This window comes from Bidens hawaiensis, unplaced genomic scaffold (genome assembly GCF_021521415.1).
Source record: "Bidens hawaiensis isolate Kalapana, Puna unplaced genomic scaffold, B.hawaiensis_p1.1 tig00033876_1, whole genome shotgun sequence".
Lineage (NCBI taxonomy): Eukaryota > Viridiplantae > Streptophyta > Magnoliopsida > Asterales > Asteraceae > Bidens > Bidens hawaiensis.
The window spans coordinates 10,263-30,760 of NW_027495839.1; the positions used below are offsets into that span (position 1 = coordinate 10,263).

The 20,498-nt window shown below is 38.8% G+C and overlaps 1 protein-coding gene and 1 pseudogene across 1 annotated transcript; both read right to left on the reverse strand.

Annotated features, from left to right (window-relative positions):
* Positions 1 to 5,322: 5,322 nt before the first annotated feature.
* Positions 5,323 to 7,359, reverse strand: LOC143585512 (putative L-type lectin-domain containing receptor kinase S.7 pseudogene; annotated as a pseudogene).
* Positions 7,360 to 9,332: 1,973 nt separating this feature from the next.
* On the reverse strand, positions 9,333 to 15,958 carry LOC143585521 (uncharacterized). Its single transcript, XM_077067290.1, has 9 exons — positions 15,676 to 15,958; positions 13,058 to 14,898; positions 12,077 to 12,739; positions 10,771 to 11,965; positions 10,279 to 10,625; positions 10,016 to 10,198; positions 9,655 to 9,800; positions 9,474 to 9,565; positions 9,333 to 9,403 (listed from the first exon to the last, which is right to left on the reverse strand). The coding sequence occupies exons 1-9, from the start codon at positions 15,857 to 15,859 to the stop codon at positions 9,372 to 9,374; spliced, it is 4,683 nt and encodes a 1,560-aa protein (XP_076923405.1). The 5' UTR covers positions 15,860 to 15,958; the 3' UTR covers positions 9,333 to 9,371.
* Positions 15,959 to 20,498: the final 4,540 nt, after the last annotated feature.

The window sequence follows — 20,498 nt, forward strand, 5'->3', positions numbered from 1 at the left end:
CATGTAGCACCACGTGGGTTCCGTCCAATTGCTGACGGTTGCCCCTGCTATGAATCTGTTCAAATGATCGTCTGGATCAGATATACCGTCATATGTGCCTATGTTAGGCATTTGTTTGGCACTCCTTGGGGCGATTGCTTCCGCAATGTCCCTTGCAAATTTGGACGTTCCTGCATTTGCAACGTTTGGTCTGAACGTTTTGGAGAAGTCTCGTGGACTTCTACTTGTGCTTTTTGGTTTGAAGGCTTGTCCAAAATGCCTTTTCGGTTGGGATTCCATTTCCTTACGCTTCCCTTTTGCCCTATGGCGAGGGTTCGCGTCGGAGTCGGATTCCTCCGAGTCATCCTCCCAGTATTCGAATTCGTCGGCCTGTTGTATGGAACGCAAGCGTTCGTTCAACTCGGCCTGGAATTCCTTTTGTCGTGCCTCCGCCCATGCCTTGACTTCATCGAGAGTTTGGCGGGGGAGTCTTCGTTTCTCAACCTGGGTATCAGTGGATCCCAGTAGGCGATCATTTACTGCACTTGCCCCAGCATGAGTAACTGGGGTAGTGTTCGTAAAATTTACTTCACTTGCCCCGGCTTGGGTAGCCGGGGTAGTGTTTGTAAAAACTGTGTTACCGGTATTTCCCCCAGTAGCTGGGGTTGTGGTTACCGGAATTTCTCTAACCATCTTTGTAGAAGTTTGAAAAAACTGGAGAAAAATGTAGTTCTAGCTTTATGCACGGATGGCGCCAATGAAGAAACACTAACCGGACCCCGAATAGATTACAAGTAACCTGGGGGTTAGATGTTTCCCACGAGGGGTTAGACCCTTTGAAGATGGTTCTTCTGATAACCTGCAAAACAGACACCTTGAGCTCGTCACTGAGAAGGGGGGGTTCCTCCTTGTGACCACCCTCCGGCGTGAGAATCAGACTAGATTGCTCTTTAAATATAAAAGTATATTAAGAGATTGCTAGAGCAGATATCAGGTATAATATGATGATAATGTGATAAGATATGATTATACAAGATAAGATGAGATGGTCATACCATTTGTGGTATTTATAGCCGAAGGTAGGTTTCCAAGGAGGTATGGCCGGCTGCAACAGTGTTCCTGTTCACCAACAGTAGCCTACGCACGTGCCCTGCTGGTAGTTGGTGGGTAGGTAGTGGCTGATAGCGACTAGGCCTGCTGTATACTATTCCTTTTCCAACTGTCAGCTACGCACGTGGTATGACAAGAGTTGGTGAGTAGGCAGCGGCTAACAGTGACATACAGTGTAGGAGCATGCTGCTCGCCATACTGTTGTCTATAAGCTGTCGTATCTTTAGTCAGATCTTTTTCCCATACCTCGTCAGGTACAGTACAGAAGATCTTCCTGTATCGTACGGACTGGCTTATTTGGGCGGGAGTATTCCCCCTCCCGCCCTTGTGCGGGATTGTTCCCGGCTTCGCTCATTCCTTCAGGTGACACTGAACGATTGAGAGCTAAGTGCCTTGTGCGTGTAGCCTTGCTGCGCGGGTGGCCTTCCCTAATGGCTTGTATCCGAGGCTGCGGGGACAGGCGGAGTCCTTCACCATTGGGAGGCATTTCCTGCGGGACCAGCTTGCGTACTGCGCGTAAGGACGTCACGTCTCTGAGCATGGTTGGTCCTGCGGATCCAGTTGGTTTCTGCGCAGACGTCTCTCTTCAAGGTGAGTCTTGCGGGTCCAACTGGGCTCTGCTGGGACCTACCTCTTCATGATGGATTCTTGGCGTTGCAAGTGTGGTGCCTGGAAACAAGCAACGAACTTTGCAGCCATGAGTTTCATCTGAGCCTACATCCAACTGTTTAGAAACCTTCGGACTTTGTGATGATGAACAAAAAATATTTCAATTGTTGTTTGCTAAAACAGGTTAGTGTGTGGACCCCGAGGTTCAAATGAACACAACATTTTTTGATAAACATTGTACTTGGAATAACATTATTGTTGTTATTGTGGTTGCTTAAAGTTTGGAGAAGGAAGTGTGATTGATATGGTTTTGAGACCACACCAAGCTTGACCATTTTTGTGTTCTGTGATGAATAGTGCTTATGACATTTTTTAAAAATTGGAATATGACATGATGAAAGTATGTACAGATTTGCTACTTTAAGATTTATAGTTTTTTCGTAGCCGCGGCGGCTGTTACTTTGTGTTATTTTTCGATTGTCGTTTGAAGTCTTTATCTAGGCTATGATGACACTCCGTTATTAGGAATGGTGGCGTAAGTTGCAACCATAACGGAAATATGAGCCATAACTAATATAAACCACATTTCGTGTTTTTTTTATAGTTTTATTATATATTTGTTCTTTTCATTTATGTGAAACAACAAACATTGAAAACTTTTAAATTATTTTGTTATTTTTCAAAGACATTATGATCAAATTCAAGAAGATTCGTTTGACTCCTGATCACCATGATCTGAGCTTCGGCTATGGTTTCACAACCCCTCACAACACAGGGATCGAAACACTAGTTGTTATTAAGTATAAAGCAACTAATGTTTGAAGTTTCATGAATTTTGATGTAACTAAATGTAAGAACTAAAATGTAACTAAATGTAAGAACTAAAATCATATATTAAACAAATGTTGATGCACCAAACATTTTTAGCCAAAACAACACGAATGACTACCTTAACTTCCACAAAGATGATTAACAAAAGTACAATAATTCTCCTTACTAGTAATGCTGATGGAGTGGTGGCCACAAGTGCCTTGAAGGCAATGGCGGCGGTGAGGGGATGATGATGGTGGTGAAGTGGTTGCAACGATAATGGGATAGGTATTGAAGACAAACAATGGTTATGGGTAACTGTCAGACCCCGAATCCCGGGAATCCTACAGTTGGTAATCATACAAGAAACTTACAAAATTCTTAAACTCAAGACAGTTCATTTCATTTCAAAAACTAGTTCAGAGTATAAATCAGCGGAAAAATCATAATTACTAAAACAAGTTCCCAAAACTCGGAAATTATGCCCAAAACCAAATTTAAATATATTTAGTAAAAATTGAAAAGAACAATGTTTATTATTGAAACTTTCCGACTAGGTATGCCTTCAACCGTCCAAGTAGCCTCAAGCACGTCCAAGCGGTAAGCATCCTCCTCCTAACCTGAAACTCACACTAACATACACACAAAGTCAGCTTAAGCTAAGTTAGTTCAAGTTTTTAATAATTGACATTTATATAAATCATTCCAAGAGTTTAATAACACGGGATATGAACAGTTAGGCCATCATAAAACAATAAGTAGTCATACTTATATATATCTATATAATCACATCCCTATGAATAACATCCAAGTAATAGCATCAGGGTCGAGCACACGTACAACCCAAACACGTAACATTCCATCCAACGTATGCAAACACAAAGTAGGCATACGCAAACATCCTTAGTCGATAACGACTAATTAACATCGCTAATTATTGACCATAAAATAACACATATATAAACATACATCCAGACATACATAAATATCATCCCAAGGCATACTCTATACAAGTAAGCCCATGCAAAATAGTTTAAACGGTTCATCAAGCAAAATCAGTTATGTGTGTATGCTAGCCCAAACTTGAGAAGAGTGAAAAGGGGCATCCTGAACTCACCTGACACGAAGCACCAAGTCACCACGAGCTAGAGGGCCCCTAAGTAATTCCACAACTCATGCGCTGTCGGATTACATAGGATAGTTACTAACGACACCGAAGGGACTCGTTTATCCTACAAGGCGTTCTAATATGGTTCAAGTTACCTAAAGCCTCGACCTCACCAAGTTCGATTAAAACAGCCCCCGGGGCCTTACATTTACCAAAACGACCCATAGTTACTCCCGAGAACAAAGAATTCCCAAATTACCTCCGAAAGCATTAGGTGGGACTAATATGCGCGTTTAAGAGTTGTTTAGGCAATTAACATCCAACTCAGCCCCGTGTGGACCCAGTATGATAAATTCACAGCTAACAAGTCCACACGACGCTACTCGCAAGCACAACGCACCAACTATTCAATAAACGCGAATACTTGTTGTACCGACCCGTTTGAGTAACCGACAACCAATTCAGCCACGATAGGCCGATACTTATAAAAGTAACTTTCCAATAGCCCGTAAACCGAACTGAAGTCACCTGAACTGAATTGGTCGTTAATTACTTCAACACTCGCGTTAAACGCAACAATTCACTATTCTAGACAACCGAATACCAACTTTCAATCTACAACTAGTTGACCAATCAAACGAACACCAATGCACATGATTTTAAAGTATGTTATACTAGACATACCTAAAAAGATTTTGGTGCAAAAATCTCAACCAAAACAGTCCCGAAATTGATCAATTGGACAACCACCCGGTAAGCCTAGAACAAGCGATTTAACGATAAATACGCGAGATATAAAGATGAATTAAGATGTAAAAGACTAGAAGGGATGTAGGGTTAACCTTGAATTGAAGTTTGGCACTTGGAATTGGCTGCAAAAAATGAAAATTGATGGCCTAGCTGTTGCCTCTTGCGCTAATCGAACTAGTGAAGGAGGTTATGGTTCTTTTGTTTTATGATATAAAACACAAGTTACACACTAGTCCCTCATGTATGAAAAGTGGAACATCTTGGGTGGAAAGTAAACAGATTTTACTTACAGAAATGACGTGAAGACCCCCCGGGGAAAGACGGATAATCCCGAAAGATATACATACTCTACATAACTCAAAATCATTGAACTGAAATTAACGGGCGTTACAGTAACCTATTTGGACTTTTTTTAAATCAACTAGTTATATATAGTTACTCCTATTGACTCGTTAGCTAACATGAGGAGACCTGAATTGACATGTTGACTAACGTAAGTTGGCCCGAATTAACTCATATATAATTCATTTTTCCACAAATCAACCCATTATTTAGAGATTGCTTAATGATTGTCGTCTATAAGACCAACTATGAAATTAGTTTCAAAAATTTTAATGGACTTGGGTTGTATAAGGTCGAAACTGTTTACATGCATCAAAACCGAATATGCTAGCACATCATACAATCTTTAAACTTTAACAATTAGTACGGTTTTAGTTGCTATAAACCTGAAGCTATTAAAATTATCGATTTGCTTAAACGTGTAGTTAAATATTTTATATTTCAAGCCAGTTTTTATATTATTAACCTAATAGAGTTTCTACTAAGGCATTCCAACAAGGTAACTTTCAACTACACATGACCATATAAACTCACGGTTATACTATACATGAACAACACCAAACCAAATCAAAGAATAAACCCAAAACCAATACACAAACTTGCTAATCTTCAAACTAATCTATACGTATCTCAAACCTACAATCATCACCGTCTTTTTCTTCATGTTCACCATCTTCTTTCACAAGATCATCAACACTCAACGGCATACTAGCCGAAAAACTCACCTTCGGTTTCACACTCGGGACCTCCATCTCGCCCACCTCCCGGTTCAAAACTTGCAACACCCGCCTCATCGAAGGCCTCATTTCGCTCCTCGGGTTCACGCAACTCAACCCCACCATCAAAAGCCTCTTCCCCTCTTCCTCATCAAACTCCCCATTAAGCCGCTTATCGACCGCACCCAAAACCTCCCCTTTCGCGTGCAAATCCCAAACCCAGTCCACTAAATTCACCATACTCACTCCCCCGGTTTCCTTCTCAATCGGTCTACGACCGCAACAAACCTCCAACACCACCACCCCGTAGCTATAAACATCCGTTTTATCAGTCGCTTTCCCACAATGTAGATACTCGGGAGCCAGATACCCCGCAGTCCCAGCCGTAAGAGTGGACACCGGGCTTTTATCATGGTCTATTAACCGGGCCAGCCCGAAATCGCCTAACCGGGCATTTAAATGTGCATCCAACATCACATTACTAGACTTTATGTCTCTATGGATCACCAACTTATCACATTCTTGATGCAAATAAGCCAAAGCCGAAGCTAACCCGATTGCGATATTATACCTATGAGCCCACTTCAAAAACCCCCAATGTTTCGGGTCCTGATACAACACACTTTCTAAGCTTCCGTATGGCATTAAATCGTAAACAAGTAACAACTCGCCCCGTTTGACACACCACCCAAGTAACTGGACAAGATTCTTTTGGCGTAGGCCCGCGATAGCCGATAACTCTGCGAAAAACTCGGTTTTCACCTCCCGGGACCGCAAGGACCGTTTCACGGCTGCAGGTGTACCCGATGATAATATAAAGGCTTTGTAAACGGTCCCGAACGAACCGTGCCCGATGATACGGCTCGAGTGGAAGTTACCCGTCGCGGTCTTTAGCTCTTTGTAGCTAAATTCTCTCGGTTTTCTTGTAACTTGTTCTTTTATGTTCGTTTGTGTTTTAATTTCGTGCCATTTTTTAACCGAAATGTACCCGAAAACGAGAAAGCCCGCGAAGATGAAAACCGAGCCCGTTACTTCAAGACCAAGCCCGAGCTTGTTACGGTTATTGTAACGAACACGAGAAGTGTTCGGAAACCAAACTGGGACGGTGTTGGTGCTAACGTTATGCGGGTTATCCAACCGTGGAACGAACCGTTTGATCCCGAACGACTTAAAGCTCCATCTTTGGATCGAATGCGTCTCTTTACTCCCTTCTGTCGATCCCGAGAACCCGACATACATAAGTTCTTGAAAATACACCGAAAGATCGATCGACACATTCAAAATCGGGTTCTCGGGTTTGAAACCCGAGCGGGTCAAGAACACTTTCAAACTCCTCTCATCATGATTGTAGTCAATCCAAGAACTAAACGAAACACCCGTTCGTAAATCGATTCCCACGGTACCACAATCGGCCGTCGCAATCGAATTCAAGCTATCGATATCCAACCCGACATGGTTCCGGTTCGGGTCGTTAAAATGCGGGTCGAGTCGGGTATCGAATTCGATCGCAATGAACTTATTTTGTGTCAATTGGGAAGAATTCACCAGACCCAAGTACCCGCCGGGCGACCCGAGGGTCCGATTCTCGGGGGATATGAAGAACGATAAGCCGCCGCCACCCGAAGGGGATAACGGGTTGAGGGTTGTGATTGAGAATGAGAAAGCTGTGGAGAATGAAGTGGTGGAATTGGTGCGGGTGTCGGAGAAGCGAATTGGGGTGGTGTAGATGACGGTGCCGGAGGAGGAAGATGGGAAATCGGAGTCCAGGGCGGCGGCGGTGGTGGTGTGGTGGTGGGAGTCGCCGGAGAAAGTGAGGTTTTGAAGAGGGAGAGGTGGGAATTGGAAGGAGATGGTTCGTGGGTACGCGGTTGATCGGTTGATTATGAAGCTGAGTGTGAGGATTGTGAAGAGAGTTAGAGGGTTTCTTGAGTTCATGGTGGATTACGGTGGTGGGTTTAACCGGTTTGAAAGAAGGATAAAAGCGGGAGTTAGAATATATGATAGAAATACTAAAACGACGCCGTTCTTGATTAATATTGTGGTTTGTGGAAAGGGATGATGACCAAAATGCCCTTCTACTCGTTAACGTCGAAAAAATCTTCTTTCGACTTTGCTTATGAATGTAAATTTAACTGTTTTCGTCTGAAAATTTTGAGTCTGGCCCTTATTTGTGGAAATTTTATATGTATTGTCACCTAGCGTTTTCGTCCAAGCTTCGCCATTGCTTTTGACTAACAAATTCTCAAAATGTTCACCCTAAAACTCATTGACCCGGTCACTTTTTAATTGTTAAACGATGTGACTGTTAACTAACCAGATTCCGGCACGCGTTATAAAGCTAGCGGGCTGTTAAACTTAGACATCTATGCCTTTTGTTGTATTTGTTTGATGGGTGTTTTGTTCGTTCACATTTCTTCTTTTGTGATTTGGGTTGAAACCGACCGAACTGTTTGAACCAAGGCAAATCGTATGGTTCGTCCCTTTGAAATTTATATAGTTCGGCAAACTTTAAGAAGCTGGATTCAATTGTTTGGCCAACCATGCATGTCTAGGAAGGGTTTACGTAAGTGGAACCAATCGAGTTTCGTTCTCTTTTATGTTTTCAAAATTTGTGTATGCAATACATAAAATTTCAAAATATTTATGAACCAAATCAACTTTCAAAAAACAATTAAAGACTGGGTTTCAGTCTCACTTAAGACATAATGAAAATATTAGTTGTTAAAAAAAACTAATGAAAACTGATAATCTTGAAGAAAATCTATCCCAAAATGTTACACCATACCAGTCCTCTCAATTCTCCAATATGTTGTACATTTTTCCAATACTATAGTTAGTTAGTTACTGATCCCATGCATTTCTTTTCAATCTTCATCGAAAACAGTTGTACACAGCAGCAAGCATCTCTATTACAAACTATTTTGAAATAGCAGAGAATAATGTACATTCTACTCTATGATCAATTTGAAAAAGGGTATGAAATATTAAGATAGGTTTAAAACTTCAATGCTATCTACTAGTTTGCAAACTTAGAATATCACATGTTGAAATGTTTTTGAGATTCTACTGGGACATTGTGTCAGTAACATTTATTTAGAGGTGTGCATGATTCGGTTTGGAATTTTTCGGTTTTTTATTTATCTTTTATGTTTATAGTTTCTAGACTTTAAACTTATAAAGATTGATATATATTTATTTAAGCTTGGAGTTACTTATTGTCAACACTTATTACATCTCTCTGGTAAACACAGTAGATCATGAGGTTTGTCACAGTGTCATGGAACACCCTGGGTTCAACAACACTCCAACTGTGCCACAATCAGAAAGACTACATGGTTCAAACACGCTAGCTCCGTTTTTTGTAGCCTCAAAAACATGTTTGGGAGGTTATGTGTTTTTACTTTATAGTACAACTGGAAAAACAAGCTGGCATGTCAGGCAATGTAACAGGTCATTTAAAAATGGTCAATTTGGTTCGGCCCAAAGTAGGCTTTGACAAAAATGGGTATAGATCAAAACGAACTATTTTAAAAGTTAGAACTTCGAATGTGTTATAGATTCGTTAACAAGAATCATGGTCCAAAACACCAGTGGCCAAGATTATGTCAAATGGGAGGATTTATTACACTCATAACCCACCCAGAGAGAATCATTTCAGGAAATAATTACATGCTAAGAATCAGTCATTCTCGTACATTCCTTTTTCACATCATTCAGCAAAAAACATATTTGCTTACCAGCATGAAAACTAGAGACAGAACCCACAATAGCATATGCTTGGCACTAGAGCTGCATATGAATTTGTAAGCACGGTCATAATTTGATACGCACAATAATAAACTGCCGGGTAAGCAAACAATGTCAACGAAAAAAAACAAACAAACCCTAGTGAAAAGGAAAGCTGATACCTTTAATTTCCAGCTGAGTAATTAATTAGCTTAGGTAACCTATTTTCCCTGTAGCCTTCGAGGCAAGAGAACTGCAAGCACATAATCATAAATCATGGTTATCATACATCAATCAACCCTACAAAATATTGGATAATTTACCTTCATCCATGTTGCAAAAGCTATCTGCAGAGAAGATTGATTCAGGGTTGAGTTTCTGTTGTAGTGGTAGAACCATAGCCACACGATTTTTACTGCAGAAAGCAAGTGAAACGGAATATTTACTTACAACTTCACTTAAGGATTTAATGATTAAAAAATATATAAAATTTAAGTTACTCACCTGGCCCATGAAGGAATAAACTTTTTCATGGGCTGGTCGTCCTCTTCATCATCGTCGTCATCAGAACATTGATAAGGAGAAATATCGTATGACTTTTCTTGATTAGTCAACTTCACTACTGGTGACTTTTCATGTACATTTGTTGCCTATGAAAATAAAAAAAGTTCATCAGTGTAGGAAATTAGGCATTCTAGTAAAAGGCGAGATACATTATTAATTTATTATAAAAGAGAATCCCCACATTTTCAAAATTTGTAAATTGTTTATGTATTAAATAAGATTAAAAAGATTATATCAGTAAAAAATGTAACTTCTTTTAAATAAAATAATTTACACAACTTTTGGTCAGCTTCATTCTTACCTTATCTTTCTCACCACAATCATTGGAAGCATCACGAATTTCAGCAACAGATTCAACTTGCTGGACAACATTTGCTAAAATTTTGTTTGTCCCGAACTCGTCTTGTTTTTTAACACTACTTTCATTTGCATTCTTATTTTGTCTCAGATTTTCAGATTTCTTCTTGTTTTCAGCATTTGCAGCCTGTGACAGTATCAATACGGTAAGTATTGAAAGTTGAAACAATGAGCACAAAAAACTACAAGAATTGTAAGAAAACTAACATTTTTGGCATGTTTATCAATCTCCATTTTCCCAACACGTGTTTTTTCAAAGTTTAGTTTTTGATTTTTTTGTGCTTCTGCAACAAGTTTTCGTTTTTTAGCCACTTGCTTCTTCTCTTCTTCCTCCCTTAACCTTTTCCTTGCTGCTATGTCAGCTTCTTTTTTCTTTAATTCTTCCTGCTTCTTTATCAAATTTAATTTCATTTGCTTTGCGTTTTCTTTCTCGATTCTTGCTCGTTCAAGCTTCAATGCTTCTTTTCTCATTCTTCTTTCGTTTTCCTTCTCTTGATCACGGCGCCTTGTGGCCTCTGCAGCCTCCAAAGCCTTCACTTTGATGTCTCTTTTCACTTCAAAAAAAGTTTAATCATATATCAGGACATGTTAATCATCAAGAAAATACAAATACATAAAAAACAGATAAGATGTAAGTAAATTGGTCAAAACTTCCACCTCTATATTTAAGATGTAAACAGATAAAGATACAACTTGTACCTGTGCCAGCTGCTGCTGCCTGTTTCTGTTGAACTAGTGAAACAAATGATGTCATATTTGATACAATATTGTTACGTTTATTGTCCTTTTGTGATGATCTGGGTATTCCACTTCTCATAATGCTCTTAGTTTTACTAATTTCAGATAAGTTCCCCCGAGTACTAGCACGTGTAACAATTGATGAACTACGGTTATTCCCGTCATATGTACTTGCCTTAAACCCATGATGAATTTTAGGCTTATGTTTGACTTTCTCACGAGTCCTAGAAATACCAGCCTCTGTACTGACTAAATTTGAACTATATGTATCTGAATACTTGATGGATTTGGTACCATGTTTTGCATGCTGAGACCCTACTTCAGGAACTTCAACCGCCACCTCATAATCATTCTCGGTTCTTTCAATTTCCATTTTGGGAGAAACCTTAACTGAATTTTCATTTTCTACTATTACATTTTCTTGAAGTTCATCATTCACCTCCTCTATATTTTCATTTTCTTCATTACTGTTCGGATCTTCTTCAATTGGGAAGCATGTAAGATCAGGATTTGAACTCAATTGCTTCTCTGAACTACCAGAACTTGATCCTGATCTGTCCCATAGTTTTCCAGTAGGAGACGAATAAGGGTTTTTTGATTGCCAGTAAAATGGAGTACCATAATTAAACTTTTGATGTTGTGGCAAAACAGAATCAATTTCAGTATCATCTGTTTGTAGATGCTTTCTAGAATCTTCATCAAGAATCCCTTGATTCCCATCTGCCATAAATCCATATAAGTCTTGAAACTGATGTGAAAAATGAGACGATGGTGTCTGCATGCTTGCAGACTTACAAATCTGCTCTATGATGCTAACTCTTTCCATTGTGGTACTTGGGATTTCCAGTGTGTCTAAATCTATTCCACCTTCATTATTCTCAATATTTAAATTCCCAATTTCCTCACCTATGAAAAAACCCTCATAGACAGGTCTAATTTCATCAGAGGCCATAGTTTTGTCATCATTTTGTGAAGGCTGAACTGAGTCATATGAAGACACCCTTTCAGAAAGGTTTACTACAAAGTTATTATTTTCAGTAACCACAACATCATCATTGATGGTTGGACTTACAGGCCCCACATCTGCAGTTGGTTCAAACTGTTTGAGTGTGTCAGCGATAGCTGTGGTGTCATCATCCACTTCAGTAACAGTTGCCTGTGAATACATCACAGAGAAAGTTTGATCAGAATATGATTGCAAAAGAGGAAAACTAAGTGTATTTAACTGAAAAACACGAATAAGTTGCTATCAGTGTAGCATTATTACCTCTGCAGCTTGAAGCGCATGTAAGGACCCTGTCCCTTCTGGCAAATCACAAATGATCTCATTATTAAAACTCTTATCGCGGCTCCGAATGCCATGTGATTGGGAGAGGTTGATCTTTTCAGATGAAAGTATTGAAGCAGATTCCTCAACGGAATTTAAATCATTTTCAGGTTCTGCAGCTTGAGGCTCATGTACTGGCTCTGTCCCATCTGGCAAATCACAAATCATCTCATTATTAAAACTCTTATCGCGGCTCTGAATGCCATGTGATTGGGATGGCTTGATCTTTTCAGATGAAAGTATTGAAGCAGATTCCTTAACGGAATTTAAATCATTTTCAGGTGTCTTCAGATTCAAATGAATAGCATCTCTTTGAATAGGTACCCTAAATTTCCGGGAATCTGAAAAGCAGTTTGGTTGGTACTCAACATTTTTCTGCTGGTTCAAAGGGCATGTGTTAAACTTGGCAGAATTCAATTTCATACTAGGAACCTTTAAGTTTGTGCCATCTTCAAAATCCTTGGATATTGAAGAACCAAGATCTGCATCAAAACCCTTGTTTCCTTGTTTAGTCAAACTTGAAATGAATGATGACTTGCTATTTGGGAATACAGGTATAAAAACACCAGAAGCAGTTTCTTTCCTTTTATGGCTAAGATCACCCTGTCATAAAAGAAATGTATCATGTGAACAATGCTGCTAATAGAAGAAAATAAACATTAAATGTCATATTTTAAAGTGCATCAGAACTTTGATAGCTAAATCCAAAAGTATGGTGAACAACATAAATTCATGTATTATAGATAACTAGTATACATTAAGCATAAATAAATAACACAAAATTGTGGAGGATGACAAATAATTGGTAAAGCCTATACATGGTCTCCAGCCAAACATCAGTATGTAATAAAATTGAGTGAGTTGCTGTATTGAACTGGGTTTGTTTGATTTATAAAAAACTACCATATCAAGTAAAATTACCTCTTTGATTTGCATATTTAATGAGGATGTGTGATCTTCCTTCAAATGAGATTTTCCTGAATGCGTCTCTGTATTAAAAACACTGTCGACTTCTTTGGAAGATATATTTACCTCACGTGTTACATCAATATCATCATGTAGGGAAACCATAGAGTCGTGCTCAACATCATCCATCATCGAGTTCACATTCGTTTCCAAACCATTTTTTATCATCACATCTTTTGCACACCCATCAGTGTTGTTACAAGACTCTGTCCTTGCAGCTTTTGGGCTGCTTGACACAACATTTGCATTTGGTAATTGCTGCTCAAATAATTTGCCACTAGATTTATGATCTATTGATGATGCAGACTCCTTTAAAGGATAGCATTCCAGTCCCAACATTACATCTGACTTTCTCTTATTGGAAAGTGGGCCACCGATTTCATTTAAACCACATTCACCGATTTCATCAAAGTTAAGTTGCTTTGGTTTAACTTTCATACAACAGTCTGAAGTGACCAAATCCAACTTAATACCAGAATTTACAGGCTGCATTACAACGGATGCATCTATTGGCCCGTTTCGCACAACAATTTCAGCATTTTCTTGGTTGTTGCCACCAAATGAAGATCTTTCAATATCTATATTGGAAGAAATGACTGGCTTCAATACCCCTCCGCCTTCTTTTTGATTGCAGGAAACTGATGTGCCCAAATTTGAAGACTTGTTTATACCACTAATCTGTTGCCTTGAACTTCTAGACCTTGTCGTTCTCCCACTATAGGGCATATTTTGGATTTCTGTGCCCTGTTTCTTCCTGGTTCTTGATTTTTTGCCAGCGTAACTTCCCAAGCAGATATGAGAAAAATTAACACCATTAGCATGACCATCTTGTTGTGATGAATCACCTGTCGGCTGCACCTTGATACCACCATCTAAATTTTCCTTATCAGAAGATGACCCTTTTTCAGCAAGATCGTTCTCTAAACTTGGGTTTTCATAACAATTGTTCGGTTTTGTAAGTGTAGCACTATGACTGGTTCTATCATTTGCTCTGCCACCCTTCTCTTCTAATGTCATAGAAGTTGATCCAATGATATCATTGCATTTGTCCACTTCTGAATGATCCTTGTCTTGAGTGACTTGATGTAAATTCGAGCCACCACTAAATGAAATATGGGTTCTACTCTCAATACTTACACAACTTTTGGCAGTCGTTTTCCCACTATTGCGAAGCTCCCGAGCTTTTTGCCGAGACTTGGATCTCTGAATTCTAGCAAGTGACGTATCTGGTGCAGCATAAATGCTTGTTATTCTAGCATCTGTCTCGTTCTGAGGAGATTCCACACTGTCATCATGTTCAGCAGCACGATTTAAGCTACACATTGTGTCATTGTTATGACACTCGAGTGGCAAATCCTGTGCAGCATGTGTGCTAGATACTCTAGCATCCACCTCATTCAGAGGGGATTTAACATTGTCATCCTGCTCAGGAACACAACTTAAGCTACCTACTATTTCATTATTATTACACTCAAGTGACACATCTGGTGCAGCATATATGCTTGATACTCTAGCATCCACCTTGTTAAGAGGAGATTTAACACTATCGTCTTGCTCGGGAACACGATTTAAGCCACCTATTATTTCGTTACTGTCACGCACGGTAGTTGGTTCATTGCTTACATTGACAGCTTTGTTAGGAGCATAGTTATCCACACACGTTACACTTGATAACCGTCCTTTGCCCCCAGCAGCAACAGGTCTGGTAAACAGAGAGCATCCACCAGTTGAATATCGAATAGAATGTCGTGGAGGTCGAAGTAAGAGTCTAGAAATGATCTTCTCTTTCTCCAACTCTGCAAAAAAAACACACCACTTTTTCACAAACTCATAACACTGTTGCATATATAATACACAGAAAGATAAAGGTAGTAAGATACTCATAGTAACCAAACACCAGTGTCGGAAACATCGGGACTAGTCAATGCTTAATTGCTAACAGGCAATCGATCCTAGTTGGCCAAAATTGCAGGCGAATTTCCGGACAAATTTTGTAAATTCCAACTAACCTTTGTAAATTACATGTAAAAATGTGTGTGTGTGTGTATAAAACTGAAAATTACATATAATAATGTGTTTGTCTGTGTGTGTATCAGTGTATATAACTGAGAATTACATATAAAAGTGTGTGTGTATAAAACTGAAAATTACATATAAAAATGCGTTGTGTGTGTATAAAACTGAAAACCAAATATAAAAATTCCAATCCGATTAATTGCTAGTCCCCACCCCACCGGCTGACTAGCGAGTTCTACAACACTGCCGCCAAACACTATCCACTTTAATTTCTACTTTAGCAATTCCGTATAATGGCCGACTAGCGCCTAGAGATTAAACACACTATCAAGAAACCCCTTTTCACCCAAACAAACCAAAAACCCTAAAAAAAAATCAAAACCTGTCCTCTATTCAACACCTTAACCCATAAAACACTAATTATCATCTCCTCCCTATAGCTTCCCATCACATACACCAAATCCGACCATTAAAAAAAAAAACCTAATTTGCAATCTACTAGTTCAATCAGAAATTAACACCATACGTGTACTTAAATTGAACAATTGGATGGTTACCATTGGGATTGGAAGACTGTGAAATGAAACTAGGGCTCAGAAGACATGGAGGAGGTGTGATTCCGTCGATTAGGAGTCTGGAAGCGAGTTGTTGAGTGTATGAGTCAGCTTGCTGCTGCACTTTGTCGATGATACTGTCTTTGCGCTCGTACATTTGAGCAATCATCTTCTCCAGCGTCGACATGTTGACCGGCGGTCAACGGAGTCCGTCAATGGGGCGGTGATTGTTACGGGTTGTGAAGCGCCAATGGAAATTCAAATGTTTGCATCTCGAATCTGGGTTTGATAAATGATAAACTAGTATAATATTTTACGGTCGTATTTAATATTTAAATATTAAAAAAACATTATATTCAAAATCTTAACAGCCTGGTGCCGCTTTGAGTGGATATCGGCAATCAAGTATTTAAGCTAGGCCTTATGAGGTTGTTAGTTCGGATCCCGAGCTTACCCGGTTTTTGTCTCACTTTGTGTTACGTCTGAGAATTCTGCTCTTGTGGCGGCACAACAGCAGTCAATGGCAGTCGGTGGTATGGTTTTCTGAAAGAACGCTTAAGTCAAACTCTAAAGTCAACTAGGACGGGTTAAAACAACATAGTTTGGTCAGAGTGGGGCATCGAGGCTCTCCAAATTTGGAGAGTGCGGTAGCCTAAATACAAGAAAGTTGTCATTCTAAAAAAATAGATAACTTGTTGTAATTGGTTGGCGTTGAAATCCACCACTTGTAGTCTGGTGGTAGGAAGACTTAGGTTTTCTAGTGAAGATCCAAGCTCGATCCCCATTTGTGTCATTTTTTGTAGATTATGGCAATGAAGTATTTGAGCTACGCATTTGTGCGAAGGTTGGGTGGATTATGACAATGAAAGACTTGAGTTATGTCTTGTGCGAAGGTTGTTAGTTTAAATCCCAATCCCAAGCGAGATTTTGTCCCACCGTGTGTTATGCAAAGAGTTCTACTTTTGAGTTGCTGTCACACCCCAACCAATGCAAAAATGTCGGGGTGCGAACCGTGGTTCATAGCTCGCAAAGTATTATCATACAATATAAAATATGACAATATGTAATTAATTATTTATTTCAAAATTCGAATAAAGTGCACAAGTTTCAAAGTATGACAATAACAATTCCAAACAAATAAATAATCTCAAACTAAATGATAGAACAAATATTCTTTATTTTATTTTCTAAGTCTTTCTATGTGTTCTTCACCTAGCTTCAAATCGACTAATAACCTGCATATGCGTAGAAAATAAACAGAGATTTGTCAACAACACATGTTGAGTGAGATGATCACCTGTTTCGACACTAATAATAATATATATAATAAATAGTAAACGATAAATACACAAACAAAATAATGTGAGTAATAATCAATCAAACCATGAGCAAATAATGTGTCAGTTGACCGTTGCCTTGCGAATTGGGCATTGGCTACTATGACTATCATACAAATGTGATTGTCGGTTGACCATCGCCATGCGAATGGGATTTGGCTACTAAGACTATCATATAAATGTGATTGTCGGTTGACCATCGCCATGCGAACGGGCTTTGGCTACTAAAACGGCGTATGATCATACTTACTGCGATATATTATGATGGACCTCTCCGAATGCGATAAAATTAACACTTAAACAAACAGCATTTAACATTTAATTGAAATACACACAATATTTATGTTTGTGAGTTTGTGTATATATATGATATAAAATTATGAATTAAATACGCATATGTCCCCAAAATGTTTGAAAACAGTAAAATAAAGGGGAATGATATCTCTCACCTTATTACTTAGGCGAGCGTACGAGAAATAAGAGTAAAAACACGATTAAACGAACGAACCGTCCTTTAACGTGCTGACTGAGATAAACCAAACATACCTGGAACTTAGAGATAATAAACTATGATTAAAACCGAGAACATAGCCACTGTAATTGATCCAAACGGATGTCTAAAACTCCGATTATGAGATATTTAACGTTTTAGCGATCCGGTACTTACCAGAATCCGAACAGCGAGTCGGAAGTCGGGTTTTGGTCAGTAGCCTTAAAATCTCGAGATAAAAATAAAAGTCTTCTGGACCGAAAGTCGGTTCCAACCAGAAGTGATAGAAATCGATTGGTCAAAGTTATTAACCGATACGCCCTTAAACGGGTTTTAAGCGAATTGACCCATCAATACCCCTCAATCTCATAAATTGATTGAGGGTTATTGATAAGTGAGTAATAGTAAACAATTCATCAGCTAACAACTTACCCGGAAAATGCTTGAGTTGATGGGAAATCGAAGTCAAAGGTCAGAAAGCCGTCGAAGTCAAACTGTAGCTTGTAAACTTCGAGAAATAAAGCAACACAAGAGTGTAAACGTCGGGTTAAGGGTTGGTGACGGCTGAAATATCAATGTTTCAGTAACCTCTAGGGTTCGGAATGATGGTTTGTTTATATAGTTAGTAGGGGTGAGCAACTTAACCGCCATAACCGTTGAACCGAACCATAACCGACATAACTGAACCGATTTTAACCGATAACCGACATAACCAGTAGGTCGGTTAATAAATTTTTAAAAACCGCCAAATACGAGTCAATTTTGGTTAAAGATAATTCAAAAACCGCCATAACCGAACCGACCCATTATTTAACCAACAATATGTTTGGGACTAACTTCCACCAAACATATTATTGGATTATATCATTTTAAAGTTTTTGGTTCAACGTTTGTTATCAAATTAAGTTGAATTTCATTGTTCGATTATATAATATCATTCTTTTTTTGAATATTTGGTATTAATATTTAATATTATGGATCATATACTTTGTAAGATTATGTCATATTGTTTTTTTATAATAATTAGTGCCAAACTTTTAGGCCAATTACATTGTTTTGGTTACGGTTAACCGACCCATAACCAACTTACTATAATCTAAAAAATCGATTAACCAAAAACGCTATAACGGGTCGGTTATGGTTATGGTTATCCATTAACCGACATATCGGTTATGGTTATGGGTTTTGGCTCAAAACCGCCAAAACCGACCCATGCACACCCCTAATAGTTAGTATATCAACTTGTTGAACAAGAAACCAACTTGTTTTGGTAAACGAATAACATATTAATGACGAATCGAGCCTTGTAATCTTCGATATATCGATCCATATACAGAGAATGAACCTAGACGTTATTCCCTCGTATATTAAATAACTTGTTGCTCAATTTCGTGAATTAGGGTCGTTTATGGAAAGATTTAGCATTAAACGAGGATCGAACCCAAATTTGGCTAATCTGAATGCGCTTCGCGCCGCGCGAAGAACCAAGGGCTCCTCCTTCGCGCCGCGCGAAAGGGGGGCCTTTTACTAAATTTCCATTTTTGGCAGTTTTGGTCCCTGAAGTTACAAATATGCATTTTAAACGATTTTAAAAGTTTTTAAGAGCTATTTAGCATAAATGAAAGTTATAAAATTATAAACTAAATTAAAAAAATTAATTACAATTAAATTCATGATTTTATTGATACGAAATATCCGAATTACATTCCCGAATCGGATAAACAAATACGAATACGAGTACGAAGAATCCAAGATGTTACGGTTACTTCTTGTGCGAAGGTTGTCAGTTTAATGCTGTTATGCAGAGCCCGATTTACCCTTTTATAGGCAAAATTTTGAATTCATCGCGTATCATGATGACCATTTTGAATGGTCACCGCGTAGCGCGATGACTCTGCATAACCAAGTAATCTCTTTAAGAGAAGACATATATTTACTCATCTATCCTATAGTGGATAGGCGCCAACTTTTCATTACTCATCTATCCTATACTATCTTGTCGGTAATTATTAGATCTAGGTATGCTAACCCTAATATTCTATTATGCCGATTTAATTATCTTCATTGCTAATTGATTGCTCACAAACTAGCCTAGCTCGGCTCGTTTTGACTTACAAGAGCTCGAGCTTTTGAGGTTTTTATTAAATTTTTTTTTGAACTACGACTTTCCATTAAAAAACTCAGTCACCAACTTCTGCTAACAAGCAACTAACAGAAGCTGGTTATCACAGAGAGCAACAAATTACATTATAGGTACATTCCATTTTAACCAATCTATATCCAAATCTTAATCCATAAATAACTTAGAACTTTAATGTCACCAAGGATGCTCTCTATCTTTATTGGTCTGTTAGAGAAAATGTTGTTATTCCGGGCCTTCTAAATACACCACCAAGCGACCATAATAATAGATTGCACTATCTTCCTCTTGTGCTCTTTTTCCGATACATGTTTATGGATGTCAAAGATGTCCTGAATTGAAACTGCGAGGATGGGAGGAATGTCACACCAAGAGCTAATGCTTTGCCATACAACCGATGCTACATAACAAGAAGTGAACACATGATCCACAAAATCTCTCGACGCCATACAACAGCTACAGATATCTGGCCCGACAAGGATTTTTCTTTTTATTAAGTTGTCTGTCGTGGGCAACCGATCTTGAAGTGCCCGCCAAGCGAACGCATTCACCTTCAATGGGACCCAGGAGTTCCACTACAAAATTCTCATTGGCGGGAGGGGAACCGCCTAGTATAAAAGCTTATTCACCGAAGCTAACAAAAATAACCCAAATTTGTCTCCGCCCCATTTCCATTTGTCTTCACCTTCTTTGAATATGAAATAAAACATCTTATCTAATAATCTCATCAACTCGCTTACCGTAGACTTGTCCATAGGGGGCTTCCTCCAATTCTAATTCATCATGATTACCCCATCCTTTTGTTTACATCTATTTGCCACTAGACAACCTTTTGAGGCTTCCAAAGAGAACAAGTTAG

Excerpts from the sequence above, each read along its gene's own strand:
- LOC143585521 (XM_077067290.1), bottom strand. The coding sequence starts at position 15,859 with ATGTCGACGCTGGAGAAGATGATTGCTCAAATGTACGAGCGCAAAGAC. Across the intron at positions 14,899-15,675 it reads ACAGTCTTCCAATCCCAATG|AGTTGGAGAAAGAGAAGATC; the intron begins GTAACCATCCAA and ends TTTTTTTTGCAG. Across the intron at positions 12,740-13,057 it reads TAAATATGCAAATCAAAGAG|GGTGATCTTAGCCATAAAAG; the intron begins GTAATTTTACTT and ends CTTTTATGACAG.